Source organism: Lissotriton vulgaris, chromosome 5 (genome assembly GCF_964263255.1).
Source record: "Lissotriton vulgaris chromosome 5, aLisVul1.2, whole genome shotgun sequence".
In the NCBI taxonomy this organism is placed as follows: Eukaryota; Metazoa; Chordata; class Amphibia; order Caudata; family Salamandridae; genus Lissotriton; species Lissotriton vulgaris.
This window is the reverse complement of record NC_141693.1, coordinates 1059604337-1059623723: the sequence shown is the minus strand read 5'-3', so window position 1 is coordinate 1059623723 and position 19387 is coordinate 1059604337. Positions and strand designations below refer to the sequence as shown.

The 19387-nt window shown below is 46.3% G+C and overlaps 1 protein-coding gene across 1 annotated transcript in view; it reads left to right on the top strand.

Moving 5' to 3' along the window:
- The first annotated feature begins 2161 nt into the window (after window positions 1-2161).
- LOC147712004 (calcium homeostasis modulator protein 2-like) overlaps window positions 2162-19387 on the top strand; it is a 56333-nt gene continuing 39107 nt past the window's right edge. Inside the window, exons 1-2 of the mRNA XM_086922726.1 lie at window positions 2162-2319; window positions 2898-3490. Of these exons, the coding sequence (XP_086778852.1) occupies window positions 2948-3490 (543 nt within the window). The 5' untranslated portion in view covers window positions 2162-2319; window positions 2898-2947. The remainder of the gene's footprint in view (window positions 2320-2897; window positions 3491-19387) is intronic.

Here is a 19387-nt window from a genome sequence, read left to right as displayed (position 1 = left end):
AGGCTGGAAAAGGCAGGTGGCGCAAGGTTAGGTAGGTTATCAGCCCAGCACTGCCTGCGCCACGCCACTGCCCATGCTATCAAGATTTCTGGCCTCTTTCTGCACCGACACATGTCATGCAGATTGAAAACACGGTGCTACGCTGCGAAAGGCAGGTGGCGTAGTGATAACTCAGATGACGAACAACGTCGTCATATTCAGCCCGCCTCCTACTCCCCAGCTAAGCTCAGTTAAGCCTATCAGAGCAGCTGATTTGGGTGAGGGCGGAAACAGCTATTAAAAATGTCCAAAAACGGCAAAAGGAAATAAAGGGTTACAAAATCAAAATGCCGGGGAGAGATACTCACAGGGCCTCGGCGAGCTACCGGTAGCTCGCGATCGACCTGTTGGAGACCCCTGCTCTAGACAGTGCTGCTAGCTGCTTACCTGGTACCAGTGACAATCCATCCATTCTAAGTCCTCTAGGTAAAGGTGCAGCTGTGTCTCTGTTCCCAGTGGTAATTCCTCATTCTTAGTCCTTTAGACAGTGCTGCAGCTGCGTCTCTGTTCATACATCCACTCAGTGGAGGCCGGCATGGATCAGTGGTGGTGAGGCTGGTGGTATAAAAAAAGGGAAAAAAACCACCTTATCACTGTTTCCTACCTCTGTCTCTCCTCCACGTCCGGTCAGAACAGGAAGCACCCCTAAGCCTTGTAGCATTGTGATTGGTCAGAGCGCTATGGTTCGGCGATCAGACAGGGACTGGAAGCCTGGGCATGTTCTCCACCCAGGCTATAATGCAGCCTGGGTGGAGACACGCAAATTGCGCATGATGGTTTGGCCAGCCCGAGACAGAAAAACATTAACACACACTTACATAGTGCCTACCACTCCTGCCCCTTCTCTGTGAGCAGAGCAGCCCCGCCCCACAAACCTGACACAGCAAGGATAAAGAAATTGATAACATTGAGTTATTATTGTTTTATTTTTCCTTTATTTATGCTGCTGAAAAGTAGCGGGGGAAACCCTCTTTCGCCTTAGCGAAGGACCCGCCACACACTACCCTCCAAACGGAAACACATAGGTAAAAGACATTGGGCCTCATTTATGAGGCCGTGCGTCACTTTTACGCCGCCGGTGCGTCATTTTTTGTGACTCATCGGCGGCGTAAAACATGCCTCCTGTTGCGCACTATTTTCAAAGTGAGACATCTAAGCAGATGCGTCACTTTGTAAACCCCTGCGCTACATTATACCTGCGTCAGGTATAATGTATGCAGAGGGGGCGTTCCCCCGCAAAAAGCCTCATAATAGTGACGCAGTGAAATCTATGAGATTTCACTGCGTCACTTTTAGGACGCTGTTGCGTCAAAATCTTGCGCCTGCCTCACAGCAGGCGTAAGACTGATGCAAGCCCTTTCACATGGGGCTTGTGTGAAAGGACGCATTGCTGGAGTTGCGTCACTTTTGTGACACACTCCAGCAATGCGTCACTTTTGCGCTTACAGATACGTCAGAAATATTGACGTATCTGTAATTCCTTGCGCAATGATGCGTCGTATTGTAAATATGACGCATCATTGGGGTCGCAAGGAGGTCGCAATGAAAAGGGACGCGCTGTTTTCTCGCAGCGATGCGTCACTTTTCATAAATGAGGCCCTTAGCCATTTACAACGCCAATAGCTCTAACTCTAAAAAATGCGCGACCTCTTGCATTGCAAATGCTTGTTTTTCCATTTCCAACAGTAAGATGCCCTCGAGTTCCGGGAAACAGACAGCTGCGGTTACGAAGTTTGTGGTGATCACCAGGTTTTAGCAGCTCATCTCAGAGCACTTTGAATAATGGTAATGGTACTAGTTACATGCGTCCCTTTAACACCAGGGCGCCCGCAGCACAATGCAACGGCAAGTAAGCTGAAAGTAATACGGTAGCAGTCTGCGAGCTGCAGATCGTGGGAAAGTGGTTCGTTTTAAATGGATTTGATCGGCAGTGGGTCGGCCGGACTTCCTGCTTCTACCGGCAAGAGCTGCATCTTCAGCAGCACCCCCCTCAGCGCGCGATCCAGGCTGCAAGCGAGCTGCTACATCCTTCATGCTGGGGGAGGGGCTGGGAGGAGACAGGCCGAAGAAAGAGAGCGCCCCGCCCCCGAGGCGATACATCCACACGTCCCTTCGGATTGGCGGGTTTGGGGTTGAATAGAGTATTGTCTCCACGGGAGGGAGTGTTGTTTTCCAGGAATATATTTGTCAGTCTTGAGTTGTTTGGCAAACTCTAGGGACGGTCATTTTGTCTGTCATATAATTTAACTAAAGATAACGGAAACTGGTGATATGAGCCTGGTAAGCTCCCGATTTACAGTCCGTGCGCGCGGCTTGTATTTTGTGAAGAGGAACTGTTTTGTTGACGAGAGCATGTTTATGAATGTATTGAATGATTACCCCATCTACTATTTGTAATATTGCTAAACAAAAACGAGGCCAATGGACTACCCGTATAGCGAGCAGTGGCATGCATTTCCCTAACAACATACTCGACGTTTCCTTTATGTACAGTGGGAGTGTCCCTCTTCAATGCTGATATTCCGATATGATCATTTTCTCTTGGTGATTTGTCTCCTATTGCCGCTAGTGTCAAAGGATTACTTGCGCATCTATAGATTACTGTTGATTTGGCTCACACCAGCGCCCCTTTGTCTGTTTATACTCGTTAAACCATTCAAAAAAATCCTGTTGGTGGCATTTTGAGCTTCTGTGCATGCATGAATTTACTAGGGTGCAGGGCATGTAGTTGGTAGAACTCAACCGAAGTCACAAAATAATATGCAAAATGCATGATACGCTTGAAATGAATGTGCAAGTTCATTGAATTTTCAGCGTCCCGAGCTTTTTTAAATGATTGTTTTCTTTCTTTGTTTCAGAGATCTCTCCTTTTATACACTGGATATTGGTACAGGTAACACCATAAGACATGTCTTCTGTGATTTCAGAAAATCTCAAATTCCTCGCCTTGATTTTTAAGAACAAAGATGTGGTCATTTTCAATAGCCTGGTGGCTTTGGGCACCCTAGGCAGCCAACAACTGTACTCATTCCTTGCCTTCAACTGCCCCTGTGCGAAAGAGAGAAACTACCTCTATGGACTGGCGGCCATTGGAGTTCCTGTCCTGGCGCTGTTCCTTGGCGGTGTGATTCTGAACAACCACACCTGGAACCTAGTGGCAGAATGTCGGCGGAGATGGTTCAAAATCTGCAGATCTCCCAGCAATTTCCTACTGTTTGGGTCCATTATCGGACAGGCCCTTGTGGCCCCAATCACCTGGTCTGTCATTTCACTGCTCCAAGGTGATGCCTACGTCTGCGCCCTGAGCGAATTTGTCGATCCTTCCACCTTGCCAAATTTTCCATCTGGTAATGGCCCAGAGACAATGGCGAAGTTTCCTTGTAAGGAAATCCCCGCTGAAGTCGTACAATTTAAGGAGGAAGTAATTAGAAGGTTAAAATTTGAGTCTCAGGTAATACATTTTCTATTTGTCTTTTAAAGTCCACATTGGTGTAAAGGCCTTTCGACTCAAATAGATTCACTGCATTCTATGATAACTCAGTACTCTAATTTGGTTGCTTCTTCAGATTCATTTGTAATTTATGGCAGTAAAGCCCATCATGTTTTGAAACTATGCATGTCCTTGCCCTTGTTTCTCTATAAGGTGCTATCGTAGCAGGTAATATACCTCTGGAGTCACAACATATCTAAAACCCCCTATAACTGAAAGTCGATATAGAATAATTTATTTGTATGACACCTTTATCATAATTTCCCTCCTGAGAGAGTTGTGGGGAAAGTGACTGGTTATCAAGTATATAGTCCTGCGGCCGTATTACACAAGTGACCCTTGGGTGGAACATGTGTGTGTGCCTGCTTTCAGCTCTCCCGAGGTCCTTTGGTTTTACAGAAGGGGACACAGACGCTTGTGCGGCCCCTTGTGATTTGTTTGTGTGCCAGAATGATCTGAAGGTGACTTTTCTTCATTGCATGGGGGCATGGCTCCATGCAAATGAAGCACAACTTTGCTGCTGTTAATTCACAGTTTTTAGGTCTCTTAAACAACGCTTGTGCTGTCTCTTCAAGACATGCTGTATTTAGAATATGGGCGTTAAGCTCCTCTCATGTTCCACCCATGTTTTTAATTGGCTCTTTGACTGTCTTTTGGAAATGCTTTTTTTTCTTTGGCTAATTTCTGAAATAGTCCCTCCTTTTCTACTGTTGTAACCTCCCATTAGGACTACAGTTACATGTGATCTTAGTCTGTATGTTTCATTTAGAGTTACAGAGCACTTTATTGCTAATGACTGGCGTTGCAGGCACGACAGGACAGCTACGCACTTCACCAACATGTTGTTCCTGTAATTGAAGTATTTTTTTTTCATTTTCTGTTGATTAATGTGTGCAGCTTAGTAAGTGTGCCTACATTAACCCCTCCCCTGCTGATGACGGAACCGCTCCGTCATCAGCTACAGTTGGGCTGTGCTGATGACGGAGCGGTTCCGTCATGGCCCGGCCGCCGCGCCTGCGCGGCGCTGATTTCGCGCCTGCGCGGCAGTTTTAATGAGCGGGGCGGGTCATGACGGAACCGCTCTGTCACCAGCACAGCTCAACCGCGGCTGGTGACGGAGCGGTTCTGTCACCAGCATGCGGCCGCCGCGCGGCCTCCCCGCCCCTTTAGCGCTGCGGCGGAATAGCCGCCGCAGCGAAGGGGTTAAAACATTATCTTTTTATTTTGTAGCTCCCATGCCACGCTTTAACTTTAACAATGGCGGCGCCGTATTCCAGTTGTACAACATCTTTTTATTTTTTGCAGCGCGCCATGCCACGCTCTAACTTTAACATTGGCAGCATTGCGCCTTCTTTTTGTTCTGCATGGCTCCCGTATTCAACTTGGCAAACACTATCTGTTTATTTTTTGCAGCCAAGCGCTTTAACTTTAACAATGGTGGCCACGCGCCCTTCTTTTGTTTTGCCCAGCTCGCCCTTTTCAACTTTCACAACATTCTATGTGCCTTTCCAATCGTCACCAGATCACCATACCTTTATCTGTTTATCTGGCGTGGTGTTCTCCTGGTGCGCTCCTCCCATTTGCCTGTGCCTTTAAAATACAGCTTATGCGCTCCGGATTTGTGAAGTGACATCCTCTTTCACAATAACATCCTACTGTCAGTGCGGCTGCATATGGGCTTGCTGTAAAAGCTTGTAATATGGTATACTGAGCACTTATTTTACTCTATAAACACTGCACTGCACAGAAGTAGATTATTAAACTGTGGCCCTTTAAAAAAATTAAAAACATAATGAATCAATTTTTTTAAGATCGCAGCATGTTTTAATGTACATTTTAGGTATAAAAGCACTGTACATTAACACCAGTTGTCATGAAGGGCTTGTTTTTTTGTTTCTGATGTGGTTCAGCTTCGCCCATCACTTACTCTCCCGTGCCGTCCCTAAATCATCACTCCACTGCAAACAAACAAAAATAAAAAACATTGTCATTTAAAACGCCAATATAAATGGTTTGAGATTATTAGTGTAATAGATATGGATACCCGTATTCTTAACTTATTAAAGTGTTTGTATTGTACTCTAAGGGCCAGATGTATTAATAAACTGTTTTGCGATTCCCTAATTGTGAATCCTTGCGATTCGCAATTAGGAAACCGCAAAATGCCATGCATGAAAGTGTACAATTTCTGCGATTACTATTAGGTTGCAAATGACCCACCTTAATAATGAGGTAGGTCGCAATTTGCGACCTATTAGGAATCGCAAAAATGACAGGGATGGTGGCCTGCTGAGATCAGAAGACCACCATGTCTGTGGTTGCTTTTAAATAAAGCAATCTTTTTTTTGTCGAGCAGCCCATTTTTCTTAAAGGAAAACTGGATGCTTCACAAAATATAAAATGAAAAGTTTTCCTTTCATTTTTTAAGAGCAGGCAGTGATACATGGGACCCCTGCCTGATCTTATAAAATGTATTATAAACATCCACAAAGGGATGGGTTACCATCTACTGGAAGTAGGTGGTAAAATGTAAATGTTTAGCGACTGCATTCAAGGTCACAAAACATTAATACATACCGCAGCGATTCGGTATTTGGAAGGGAAACCCTAAACACACGCCTTCCAAATACCGAATCGCAAACCCATTTTGCGATTCGGTAACAAGTTACCGAATCGCAAAATAGGGTTTGTTACATTTAAAAAGCAGTTTTTGCGTTCACAAACAGCCGTTTGCGAACGCAAAATTGCTTGTTGCATGTGGCCCTTAGCGGCAAAGGGAAGCAATCTGCTTGGTTTCTAGCATCTTATGGGGAACAGTAAAGATGTATCCCAATTGATGCCTTTTCCTTTTCATATGTTATGTTGTGTCGATTAGTAAAATGTACTAATCTCCTTTGAGGGTATCCAGGCGCTTGAGCAGGGGTGTGTGTGTAAGTTCTCTATTAAGTTATCCCAGTAGCCAGGTTTTCAGCTTCTTGCAGAACTTCAGAATTGAGGTGGAGGCTCTGATGTGTAGTGAAAGGTTGTTCCTTGTTTTGGGTGCGCTGTAGGATAACAAGCAACCTCCTGCTTTACTTTTGTTTATGCAAGGGTGTTTGCTAGTGAGATGGAGGCTGAACGTAGGTTCTGGCAGGTTGGCAAAAGTGTTTGTGACTGTTCGGGTAGCCTGGCCCAGTGTTGTGCAAGGCTTTGTATGTGTGCCTGAGAAGTGTAAACTGGCTGCCTTTGCGAATGGGATGTCAATGGAGCTTTCTGAGGTGGGGTGAGATGTGAGTGTTGTGTGGGAGGTTGAGTATGAGTCTTGCAACAGCGTTTTGGATGGTCTGAAGCCTGTGTAGGCTGCTTTGAGATTCTGGCGTAGAGTGTGTTGCCATAGTCAAGTCTACCTGTGATGTGTGCTTGCGTGATGATGAGGCTGGTGTTCTGTGGCAGCCACTTGAAGATCTTTCAGACTATACGTAGAAAGCAGAATTAGGCAGCGCTGACTTATTCTGTCATGCTGAGCTTGTCGTCCAGGATTATCCCCAGATTTATGGCGTGGTCAGTTAGTGTTGGTGTAAATCCTAGCTCTGTTGGCCACTTGGGGTGTCCCACTGGAAGGTCCTCAGTGCTTCAATTTTGTCGGAAATGAGGTTAAAGCAGTTGATTCTCATCCATTCTGCTACTATGATCATGCTATTTGTGAAATTGACTCTGGTGGAGGTTGTCTAGTCCGTCAGGGAGAGGATGAGTTGGGTGTGGTCAGTTTAGGAAATCAGGAGGATGTCTTGGGATTGGATGGAGCTTTCTGAGGTGGGGTGAGATGTGAGTGTTGTGTGGGAGGTTGAGTATGAGTCTTGCAACAGCGTTTTGGATGGTCCACCTTTGTTTGTTGGTTAGCAAGTGGAGTTATGTAGCTGTTGAACAGGGTAGGGCAGATAAACGAACTCTGTGGCACTCCACATATCAGGCTGTGGGTCAATGATGTGAAAGGTAGCAGCCTGACCTTTCGGGTTCTTCCCCTGAGGAAGGAGTAGATCCATTTGAGTGCAGGTTTTTCGGGTGCTGAGTTCTTAGAGCCTTTTAATGAGTGTGTTGTTGGATATGGTGTTCAATGCTGCAAAGAAGTCGAGCAAGATGAGGGCCACTGTTTCTCCTCGGTCTCGGATGGTCCACTGTCATTCGTGGCTGCTACGGGTGCTGTTTTTTTTCTAAATCGTGATTTGAGTGTTGCCCAGTAGATGGTGGTGTTCGAGGTGAGTTGCTTGTTGATGGCCTTCTCTATCACTTTGGCTGGGTAGGGAAGCAGGGAGATAGGACAGAAGTTGCTTAGGTGGATTGGTTTGGCAGGCGGCTTCTTGAGGAGGGCATTCTTGTTTCCAGTCTTCCAGGAATGTGGTGGATGGGATGGAAATGTTGATGATGTGGGTAAAGGCCGTTCTGACCAGTGATGCTCCAAGGTTGTAGATGTGATGGGGGCATAGGTCTGTAGGAGCTCCTGAGTGGATGATCTGCATGATCGTTGCTTTGTCTTCTCTGGTGAGAGTTTTCCATTCTGTCAGGTTACGGTCTTCGTTTGTCATGGGCAGGCTTACGATGCGATCGCTGTGGTCTGGTTGGTGTGCGAAGTTGCTGTAGATGTATGCGTTTTCGCTGTAGATGTATGCGTTTTCGCTGTAGAAGAAGTCTGATAGATTCTTTCAAAGTTCTTGGGAGGGGTGATGTTGTGGACTGAGACCAAGGGCGTGGTGAAGTCCTTGATGATGGAGAATCTCTCCTTGCTGCTGTTGAAGCTCCCTTTAATGTGTTCATCTAGCGCTGTTTTCTTGGCGTCTCTCAGTTGCAGGTGGTAGAGTCTGAGTGCAAGCCAAAAAGAGAAATCCCTGGAGGAGAATTAACAAGGCTTCACACTATCCTTGCAACTTTACCACTCATGTATTACGTCTTGCACACCACTTTACCAATGAACCAGCAACAAACCCAAATATACTTCTAACACGGAAATGTAATGCTTACACTGTTTTATTTATATAAAAAGTATTTGTTTCTCAGGATTTAAAAGTTCAGGAAAAAAGGGGGGATTTCCAAATTACATACAATCAAAATATTGAAACATTTTATACAGTCCACTTTATGTGGTCCTAAGGTTAAAAAAACAAAAAAAAACACAATATTAAAAAACAGAATATTAAAAAACACAATGTTAAAAAATAGGCACGATCATTAAGCAGTGCATACAATATACAACCCCAAAAAAAAGGAAGCAGTTATAGTTGTCTAGTTTAACTTCAGACGGATCCAATAGCCCTATATAGATTTATAAGGAACCACTTGTACAGGAATATCCCTTGTATCTAGAAATTCCTCTGCTTTTTTGGATTTCTTAATTAGCACAGGCGGCGATGCGTTTCGGTGGTAACAAGTGTGGAAAGACCCCATATGAAATCCTGTCCTGAAGAAGGTGGTCCTATATTTATTGAATGTTACCACCAAAACCTGTTTTTTAATATTGTGTTTTTTAACATTGTGTTTTTTTTTTTTCCTTAGGACCACATATAGTGGACTGTATAAAATGTTTCAATATTTTGATTGTATGTAATTTGGAAATCCCTCCATTTTTTTCCGAAATTTTAAATTCTGAGAAACAAATACTTTTTAATAAATAAAACAGTGTAAGCATTACATTTCAGCGTGTAGAAGTATATTTAGGTTTGTTGCTGGTTCATTGGTAAAGTGGTGTGCAAGACATAATACATGAGTGGTAAAGTTGCAAGGATAGTGTGAAGCCTTGTTAATTCTCCTCCAGGAATTTCTCTTTTTGGCTTAAGCTATTTAGAGTACTCTGTTCCCTGGAACGCGTTGGGTCACCTCTCTCTTTTTTAACTAAACTAGAGTCTGAGTGCATCCTTGTAGGTGGTTCTGTTGGTGTTTTCATGCCTGGCTCTGTATTTTTATTCTACCCGTTTACAGTGTCATTTGAAGTCTTGAAGGTCCTCTGAGAAGCAGCGGCTCCTCCTCTAAGGCAGCGGAGCATCACCCCACAATATAAATATAATGATAATAACACCATGTTATTTTCATTTTATTTTTCAGTACTGGCTCTGTAGGTGCAGAGCAGGGTGGGACTAGGCTGCCCACAGAGCATGGGGAGGAGTGGTGGACACTTTCTAAGTGCGTATGACAGATTTGCCAACCTTCTAGGACCGGTCAAACAGTCATGCGCACTTAGCATGTTCTCCACCTGGCTGTATTGCACAGATGAGTGGAGAAAATACACAGACTCCCACTACCTGCCTGAGCATCGAACCAGGACGCTCAAACCATTCACAACACTGCTATCATGCTGATGGCAGCAGCGTTGTGATTGGCTTAGGGGAGTCTGGGAGCCTGTGCGCTTCCTGCTTTGTCCGAAGAGGGCAGCAGGTAAGTCAAATGTTCTTTTTGTTTCCTTTTCATTCCTTTTTTTTTTTAACCCCCCCCCTCCTCACCTCACCACTACTGCCAAATAGCAGCTGCTACTGCCTCTGAGGACCAACTCATATGCATCAATATTTATTTAAGCCTGACAGGGGATTCCCATGGGCTTATTATGGATATCAGCATGTCTTTCGAGTACAGCGAAATGTATTCAGCCCAGTATTTAACCTATACCCACCCTCTTATGTGGACATCCCTTCGTATCCACTATGCCAATGGCTTTATTACAAAGCCAACTAGTACAGTGACAGAGAGCAACCATGCATTGTCCTCAACAAGTAGGAAAGGCCCTGGACTGGGCACCATTGACCCTCTTTGGTTTGTTGTACAATTTGACCAGGACAGGAAGCGAGCGCCAAACACCATCTTTTTCCGTTTCTGAAACAGAAATTACGAGTCTACTGAGTCAAATGCTTTTGATGCATCTAAGGAGGCCACTGAAATTGTGGCCCAGTCAATGACCTGGTGACGGCCAGGTCATTGAAAGACCTTCCTAATTTGAGCTTAGTGGATCTTTGAAGTAATAAAGAACAAGCATTTGTAATGCAATAGGTCTAACATTTGCAAGAGTTTAAGCTATTAATATTGAAATTGACAATGCGTTTTATTTATGTTCTAAAACCCAAAACATAAATAAAAGGCATTGTCATTTACAATGCTAATAGCTTAAACTCGGATGAATGCGAGACCGATTGCATTGCAAATGCTTGTTTTGAAAATTGTGTTCCCTTTCTGAGCGGGAGTTTTGAACACCAGATGACCCAGCTAAACATTTGAGCTGCTACCCCACTGCGAGAATTGATAACTGGGGGACCGCGGAACTGTAGCTAATACAATTAATCATTCCATGGAAACAGCGTGCAGTGCAGACAATGGCAAACAGTGTCTGGGAAATGTGTGGTAAAGCACTGGGTGGAATCCAAACACTGCAAGCCTTGGGCCTTAACTTTTCTCATTTTTTGCCTTAATGAATCATATTTCTTAAATCATTTAAAGCAGGCAATTGTGGGCACGTGAGGCTGGGAAATGCAGCCTAGTTTCAAAATCAGCAAGAGTTGTACATGGGGAAATGTGTAATTGACTTTGCAAACTTTGCCCATCCACTGTTTTCATTTTACACTTAATGCAACACAATGTTTTTTTTACCATTGTCAATTAACTGTGAAAGGAAGATAAGCTCTTCAGTAGTTGCTATAAGTGCAATAACTGGTAAAATAAGAGTTTTAAATTTAATTTTGTTACAAAAATCGTAAATATACATTAACTTTTTTTGTCATTTAGCACATATTGCACTCTACGGTGCTTCAATTTTTAAGGCACTGCTGTAAAGGGTGGTGTTTGGAATATTGTACAGTACTGGTGATGAGGCTGTAAAGAAAAGAATAGTAAAGACGCAGTCTGTGGAAACACAGCGACATTAGATTTGAATAACCAGCAAAAGCGAAAGCACTTTGTGCTGAAACGCCACAACCCGTACGCGTGCACATGACCCGTACGCATGCACATCTCCTGTTCGTACGCATGCACATCTCCTGTTCCCCTTCGGAAGAAAAATCGTCGACAATAGATCGCGCAAGCGAGCAGCGCATGCGCTGCCTCGCTAGGCGAGAACTAAAAACAAGGTTACCCCAATATGTGAACCTGGGGTGGTAAGGCGTTTTGGGAAAACAATGGTCCATTCAAAAGTGATCCTGTGGGGTGGGCACTGCGTTTAAGAGTAGGAAGTTAATTCTTTAAGGGAGCAGTAAGTAATATACAGAGGGACATGTAGGTCAGTTTATGACAGGTATTTATTTAAAAAAACAATAGTATTCAGGTGCTCACACAGTAAGTGACAATAAGCATGACGTGAAAAGTGAGGGTGATATTAAAATGAAGACATTGCATTGACAACAATAGTAAGAACTCCTCAGAAAATGTTTACAGAGTGACAGGAGTTTATGTTGTAGGGGGTCAACGGCGTTTCGATCTCAATTATTCCAGATCATCTTCAGGACATACAGTAGGTGAGCAAGCTGAATTGGGTATTTAGGCGGTTTTGACAGCATCAATTGGGGCAAGGGCCTGCGAGCCGCTGCAGTGGTGTTCATGGGAGCGCGTGATCGAAATTTTGTATCAGGAATGAATCGCCAGATACTGGAAGGACAGCTGGGTTGTTTCAGAGGCGTCGCTTTGGGCCGATAAATTATTTTTGGACGAATACAGGGCACTAAATGAAAGCCTTGAAACGGAGAGCAGAGCTTGTCCTGCTTCTTCGGAAGCCTGCACACTCATATGTAAGAAAGATTGCAGGGATGTTCTAGTTGGGCTCATATTTCACTCCTACAAAACCATAGAAATTCAGCAGTTATAGTCACCTGGACTAACTATAACGTATGCCCCCGCAATGCACTGCTTATCACCTTATGTATTACATCACTCAAGACATGGTTAGTGATATCACTGATGACGTCTCAAATGGCATCACTGATGGCATCATCCACAGCACTATTCACACTCCCATACAACATCTCATACACCCACTCACACACAACCACTGACATACCCATTCACAGCTCCATACAAACACACACACCTACTCACTGATCCATACAGTCACTCACACATCAACTCACCTGTGCAACCACTAACTCATATATACAGCCACTCATGCACCTACTCTCTGACCAATCCAGCCACCCACACATCCAGTCGTACAGACACTTACATACCCACTCCTACACCCATACAGCCACATATACACTGAATTAATCACCTATACAGCTACTCACCAATCACCCATACAGTCACTCACCCAAACAGTTACTCACACACCCACTCATACATATACTAACACATGTGCTCACTCACAAATGGTCACTGACACAAGCTCATACTCTCCCATACAGCCTCCCACACACTCACCCATACTGTCACTCACACACCCATTTACGCACCCATACAGCTACTAACACACCCATTCATGCAGTCACTTATATACCCTGTCAATCATCCGTACAAACACTTATGTCCCTGCTAAGTCACCCATTCTGCCACTCATTTCCCATTTATAACCACGGACACATCCGCACACTCACCCTTACAGCCACTCATTCACCCTATCATGTACCATTAAATCCACTTACACACCCATTCACCCATACAGATACTCACACAGCCAATTACTCACTCATACACCCACAGACGCACCCACTTGCTCACACATACAAAAATTCCCACACCCACATACTCATGTATACAGTGTCTCACTTACACACTCACTCTTCTAAACACCAGTAACATTCCAATTTACTCACCCATACAAGTACTCCCACAGCCACTTACCTTAATATATATGTCTTACACTCAGTAACGTTTAGAAAACACTCACAATCACTGGATGATGTCATCAGTGATGTCTCTTGAGATGTCATCAGCAAGCTCTGCTTCATTGGGGTTACGGTAGCTATGATCAGCTCTGTGCAATTGGGCCTTGTTTTAGGCATTCTCATACACTGCAAATCAAAGAGCCAAACCTTTAGCCTCGAAGACAGGTTCCATGTTAAGGATCACATTACAAAACTAGTACACAATCTTTTCAGAGTGCAATCAAAGTAACACAGCTGTACATGATGCTACTATTTAAAATACTTGTTGGTGTTGTGTGAATTTATGTGGTACTTATCAGTTTATCAGGATTATACTTTTATTCTAAAAGATGAATGTTGGACAAATGTGTCAAACGTGCGCCTGAAAAACGCATGTGCAGCTGCGTAGTTTCTTAAACAATTATTGCCAATAGGTCTTGCGTTTTGGACCTATTGGCCTTTTCAGGGATATTGTGCAGAACGACGTGAAGAAAAAAAAAACGATGACACGATCTGCCAACATTTCATAGGTGCACGCATGTTCACATGAAAAAATGGCGTGGACGCCTTTTTTTCATTCTGTTTGCCAATCTGAGACGGACCAGTAAACACAAAAAAGCTATGCCAGGTGGGGGGAAAGCAACGTAGAAGAGTGGTGAAACAACACACAGGGTTGGGGTCATGCAACACTGAGAGTAGGGGCATCAGGGCTAAACAGCACAGAGTACGTGAAGGGTCAAGCAACACAGGAGATGGGAAATTAACATTGAGGGCACAGGTGGGGTAAGTAACTCAAAGCGTGTGGGGGGAAACGGAGAGCACAGGTGGGCCGGAGAGCAAGCGGAGCAGAATGCACAACATGGAATGGGGGAACCGAAGAACCACATGGGCAAAAATGAATTACGGGAGTATACGAGGGAGATATCTGGACATGCAGTCTAGTCGGGTGCCTAAACAAAAAGAACAAGTATTGGCATAGCCAATAGGTCTTGCTTTTGGGACCTTATAAGTATTCAGTTATGCTTCAGTATATCCTTGGTGCAACAACACCAACTGTTGCATGGCTAAACACTTATAAGGTCCCAAATGCGAGACCTATTAGCTATGCCAATGCTTGTTATTAGGAATTGCTGGTGTTGAACTGAAAGTGAGAAGACATGAAAATTAGAGCAACAAGCAAAACTAGATTTCATGTTCTGACAGCACTGTCTTTAACCTGGCTCTAGAATTCCACCCCATGATTCTAGACCCCTTTGTATTGTCATTTAAAGGGACCATCATGTGATGTTGCAGTGTCTCTCAACGGCACAAAGCAACACTCTGAAATGCTTATTGTTGGTGGTTGTTAGCGACGCAGGGCTGGGCAAAGAGAAATGTTTTTATATAAATTCTAAATGGCCCCTTTAAACGACTGCTTCTATTTGTATGTAACCTACATGCCATTTTAATCACATCTGCGTTTTGGTCGTGATACAACAGCAAATCCCCTCATGACATTATTAGGTCTCGGACTAGCGTCGCACTGGCAAGTACAATGTTTTCAGGTGCTATAGAACCTGCATGAAATGAAACTCTGAAGTGAACATGTATTACTGGGAAAACTCCAGCTGTGCCAAGCCATCAATTATGTGGCATTTATCTTTTTAGGTCTCGGACCGAAGGCTGCGCTTGCGCAGTCTCGCTCAGAGATTTAATGTTTTCTAGAGTGGGGCTTGAACCCGCCCCTCTTTTCCATTGTCTGGCTTCCTAAACGGGAGTGCGTCACTCCGTTCAAGCCCTGTCCTTTTCGGATTCGGGGGCGTGTTTTTTGCGTTCTTTCTCGCTGTGATGTCATCCGTCACTGAACTGCAAAAACCACGCCCACGAATGTGAAAATGGCACCGGAAGAAGTCAAGAAGCTGCCGAATCCTCCGGTGAGTGCTTGCTGTCCTGCCCCCCCTCGTTTCTTGTGCTTGCTGTCCTGCCCCCCCTCGTTGCTTGTGCTTGCTGTCCTGCCCCCTCTTTGCTCGTGCTTGCTGTCCTGCCCCCCCCTCGTTGCGTGTGCTTGCTGTCCTGCCCCCTCGTTGCTCGTGCTTGCTGTCCAGCCCCCCTCGTTGCTTGTGCTTGCTGTCCTGCCCCCTCGTTGCTCGTGCTTGCTCCCCTGACTCCTCGTTGATTGTTGTGCCTCTGTGCCCTGCTTGTGATCGGTTTTTGTGCCTCTGTGCCCGGTTATTGTGCCTCTGTACCCCCTGCCCCCTCGTTGCTTGTTGTGCCTCTGTACCCTGCTTGTGATCCAGTTTTTTGTGCCTCTGTGCCCTGCTTGTGATCCGTATTTTTGTGCCTCTGTTCCCTAGGGCGTTACTCGGCAGAGAGGTGTGTGTGTGGCTCTCTGTGTGTGTGTGTGCCTCTGTGCATGTGGCTCTGTGTGTGTGTGTGGGTGCGTGTGGGTGGCTCTGTAGGTGGCTCTGTGTGTGTGTGGGTGGCTCTGTGTGAATGACTGTGTGGGTGGCTCTTTATGTGTGTGGCTTTGTGTGTGTGGCTCTGTGTGGGTGCAAATGCAATAGGTCTCGCATTTGGAAGCGATTAAGCTATTGGCATTGTAAATGACAATGCCATTTATTTATGTTTTAAAAACCAAAACATAAATAAAAATAATGTCATGAGCAATGCCAATAGTTCTAACTTTAACAGTGGGGTCCTGCCCTCTGCTGTGCGGGGCTGCCCTGCTCTTCAAGCTCCTGACTGTCATGCCTTCGCGGCTCATGGATATGCTTCGGGGGCCCTGATCGTGGCTTGTCCGTGGGGCCTGACCGGCTGCTCATGCTCGTGGATCGGATTGCTGCCATTGTGATCCTTGCCAGCTTAGCTGTAGTGCTTCTCCTCCGTGCCCGGGTCATCGTGCCAAGGTGCCTGGGCGCGGGGCCTCCCACTATGTCTAATATGCGTTTCTGGCTCAAGTTCTCATCTCTAGATAAGGTGAGTGTTCCTGCCCCCGTGTGCCCCTTGCCCTCGTGTGCCTGACCCGGGTGCTCCTGTCCCTGTATGCCCTTGCGTGCCCCTGACCCCTTGTTCACACCCCCCTACCCACCGCTGTTCATGCCCCTGGGTACGCAGCCGGTGTCTGTTGAAGGGGTGAATTTAGCGATGGTCTCTGTGCCCATTTGCCTCTGGGCCACTCAGGTAGGGAGAAGAGGTGACGGTGCCACCCGTCAGTGAATGCCACTCGTTGGGGCCCCCTCCTTGACTCCATGGCCCCCTGTCGCTGCTCCTGCGGCCCCTACTCAGCTCCGTGGCCCCTCTCGCTTCTCCCGTGGCTAGAACACAGTATAGAAAACAATGTCTACACACTGGTGAAGCGCTGACCGTGTGTAAACATCATTGTATTGCAGTTTGTGTAGCGCTTCCCTGCCCTCTGCTTGGCCCAAAGCGCTGTCTTGGTTGTGAAATTATTAGCTGTCTGCATGAATTATGTGTCTAGCGCTTCAGTGCCCTGACAAAGTCATACAGCACAGCGATTGGCATCGGGCGCATGGTGAGTCCTGTGTGCATGCAGGCATGTTCATGTGTGTGCGTGCAGGTGTGAAGGTATGTGAGAGACTTTGTACAGGTGTGTGCGCATATTTGTAAGTATGTGTGTGACTGCAGATGTGAGTGTGCATTTACAGGTGTGTGCACAATTGTGTGTGTGTGCATGTGTGTTTTTGTATGTACTGGTGTGCGTCTGAGTGCATGTGTGAATGAATGTGAAAGGCTGAGTGTGTGTTCACTGGCGTGTGTACTAGCGTGCGTCTGTGTGAATGTATGTGAGAAGCTGGGCGCAAACAGGTGTGTGTTTATATGTACTGGTGTATGTCTGTAGATGTGAGAGTATTTGAGAGGCTGTGTGTATTTGGTGTGTTTTTGTATGTACTGGTGTGTGTCTGAGTGCATGTGTGAATGAATGTGAAAGGCTGAGTGTGTGTTAACAGGTGTGTGTACTAGCGTCCGTCTGTGAATGTATGTTAGATACTGGGCGCAAACAGGTGTGTGTATGTACTGGTGTGTGCGCAGGTGTGAGTGTATTTGAGAGGCTGTGTGTGTACAGGTGTGTATTTGGTGTGTGTTTGTATGCACTGGTGTGCGTCTGTGTGCAGGTGTGAATGAAAGTGAAAGGCTGTGTGTGTATATGTTTACAGGTGTGTGTGTGGACTAGCGTCTGTCTGTGAATGTATTAGATGCTGAGTGCGAGCAGGTGTGTGTATGTACTGGTGTGTCTGTAGGTGTGAGTGCATTTGAGAGGCTGTGTGCGCGCAGGTGTGTATTTGGTGTGTGTTTGTATGTACTGGCGTGTGCGCAGGTGTGAGTGTATTTGAGAGGCTGTGTGCGCGCAGGTGTATATTTGGTGTGTGTTTGTATGCACTGCTGTGTGCGCAGGTGTGAGTGTATTTGAGAGGCTGTGTGCGCGCAGGTCGAGAAGCTGCTGCCGAGTCCTCCGGTGAGTGCTTGCTATCCTGCCCCCTCATTGCTCGTGCTTGCTGTCCTGCCCCCCCTCGTTGCTTGTGCTTGCTGTCCTGCCCCCTCGTTGCTTGCTCCCCTGACCCCTCGTTGCTTGTTGTCCCTCTGTGCCCTGCTTGTGATCCGGTTGTTGTGCCTCCGTGCCCGGTTTTTGTGCCTCTGTGCCCCCCTGCCCTCTCATTGCTTGTTGTGCCTCTGTGCTTCCCTGCTTGTGATCCGGTTTTTGTGCCTCTGTGCTCACCTGCTCCCTCGTTGCTTATGTGCCTCTGTGCCCCCCTGACCCATTGTTGCTTGTTGTGCCTCTGTGCCCCCATGCCCCCTCTGTGCCCTGCCCGTGATCCAGTTTTTGTGCCTCTGTGCTCACCTGCTCCCTCGTTGCTTATGTGACTCTGTGCCCCCTGACCCATTGTTGCTTGTTGTGCCTCTATGCCCCCATGCCCCCTCTGTGCCCTGCTTGTGATCCGGTTTTTGTGCCTCTGTGCCCCCCGCCCCCTGTTGCTTGTTGTGCCTCTGTGCCCCCCTACCCCCTCGTTAATAGTTGTGCCTCTGTGCCCTGCTTGTGATCCGGTTTTTGTGCCTCTGTGCCCCCCTGCCCCCTCGTTGCTTGTTGTGCCTCTGTGCCCCTCTGTTCCCTGCTTGTGATCCGTTTTTTTGCCTCTGTGCCCGTTTTGTGTGCCTCTGTGCCCCCCTGCCCCCTCGTTGCTTGTTGTGCCTCTGTGCCCTGCTTGTGATCCGTTTTTTGTGCCTCTGTGCCGCCCTGCCCCCTCATTGCTTGTTGTGCCTCTGTGCCCCCCTGCCCCCTCGTTGCTAGTTGTGCCTCTGTGTCCTGCTTGTGATCCGGTTTTTGTGCCTCTGTGCCCCCCTGCCCCCTCATTGCTTGTAGTCCCTCTGTGCCCCCCTGCCCCCTCGTTGCTAGTTGTGCCTCTGTGCCCTGCTTGTGATCCAGTTTTTCGTGCCTCTGTGCCCTGCCTGTGATCCGATTTTTCGTGCCTCTGTTCCCTAGGGCGTTACTGGGCAGAGAGGTGTGTGTGTGGTTCTCTGTATGTGTGGCTCTGTGTGTGTGGCTCTGTGAGTGTGGCTCTGTGTGTGTGTGGGTGCATGTGGGTGGCTCTGTGAATGACTGTGTGGGTGGCTCTGTATGTGTGTGTGTGGGTGGCTTTGTGTGTGTGGCTCTGTGTGGGTGCAAATGCAATAGGTATCGCATATGCGAGCGATTACGCTATTGGCATTGTAAATGACAATGCCATTTATTTATGTTTTAAAAACCAAAACATAAATAAAAATAATGTCATGAGCAATGCCAATAGCTCTAACTTTAACAATGCCGAGACCATTGCATTGTAAATGCTTGTTTTTATTTATGTTTTTGTTTTTAAAACATAAATAAATGGCTTTGTCATTTACAATGCCAATAGCAGGGCAGGAGAGCAAGCACAACGAACAAGGAGGCAGGACAGCAAGCACAAGCAACGAGGGGGCAGGACATCAAGCATGAGCAACGAGGGGACAGAACAGCAAGCACAAGCAACGAGGGGTGGGCAGGACAGCAAGCACAACCAATGAGGGGGGGCAGAACAGCAAG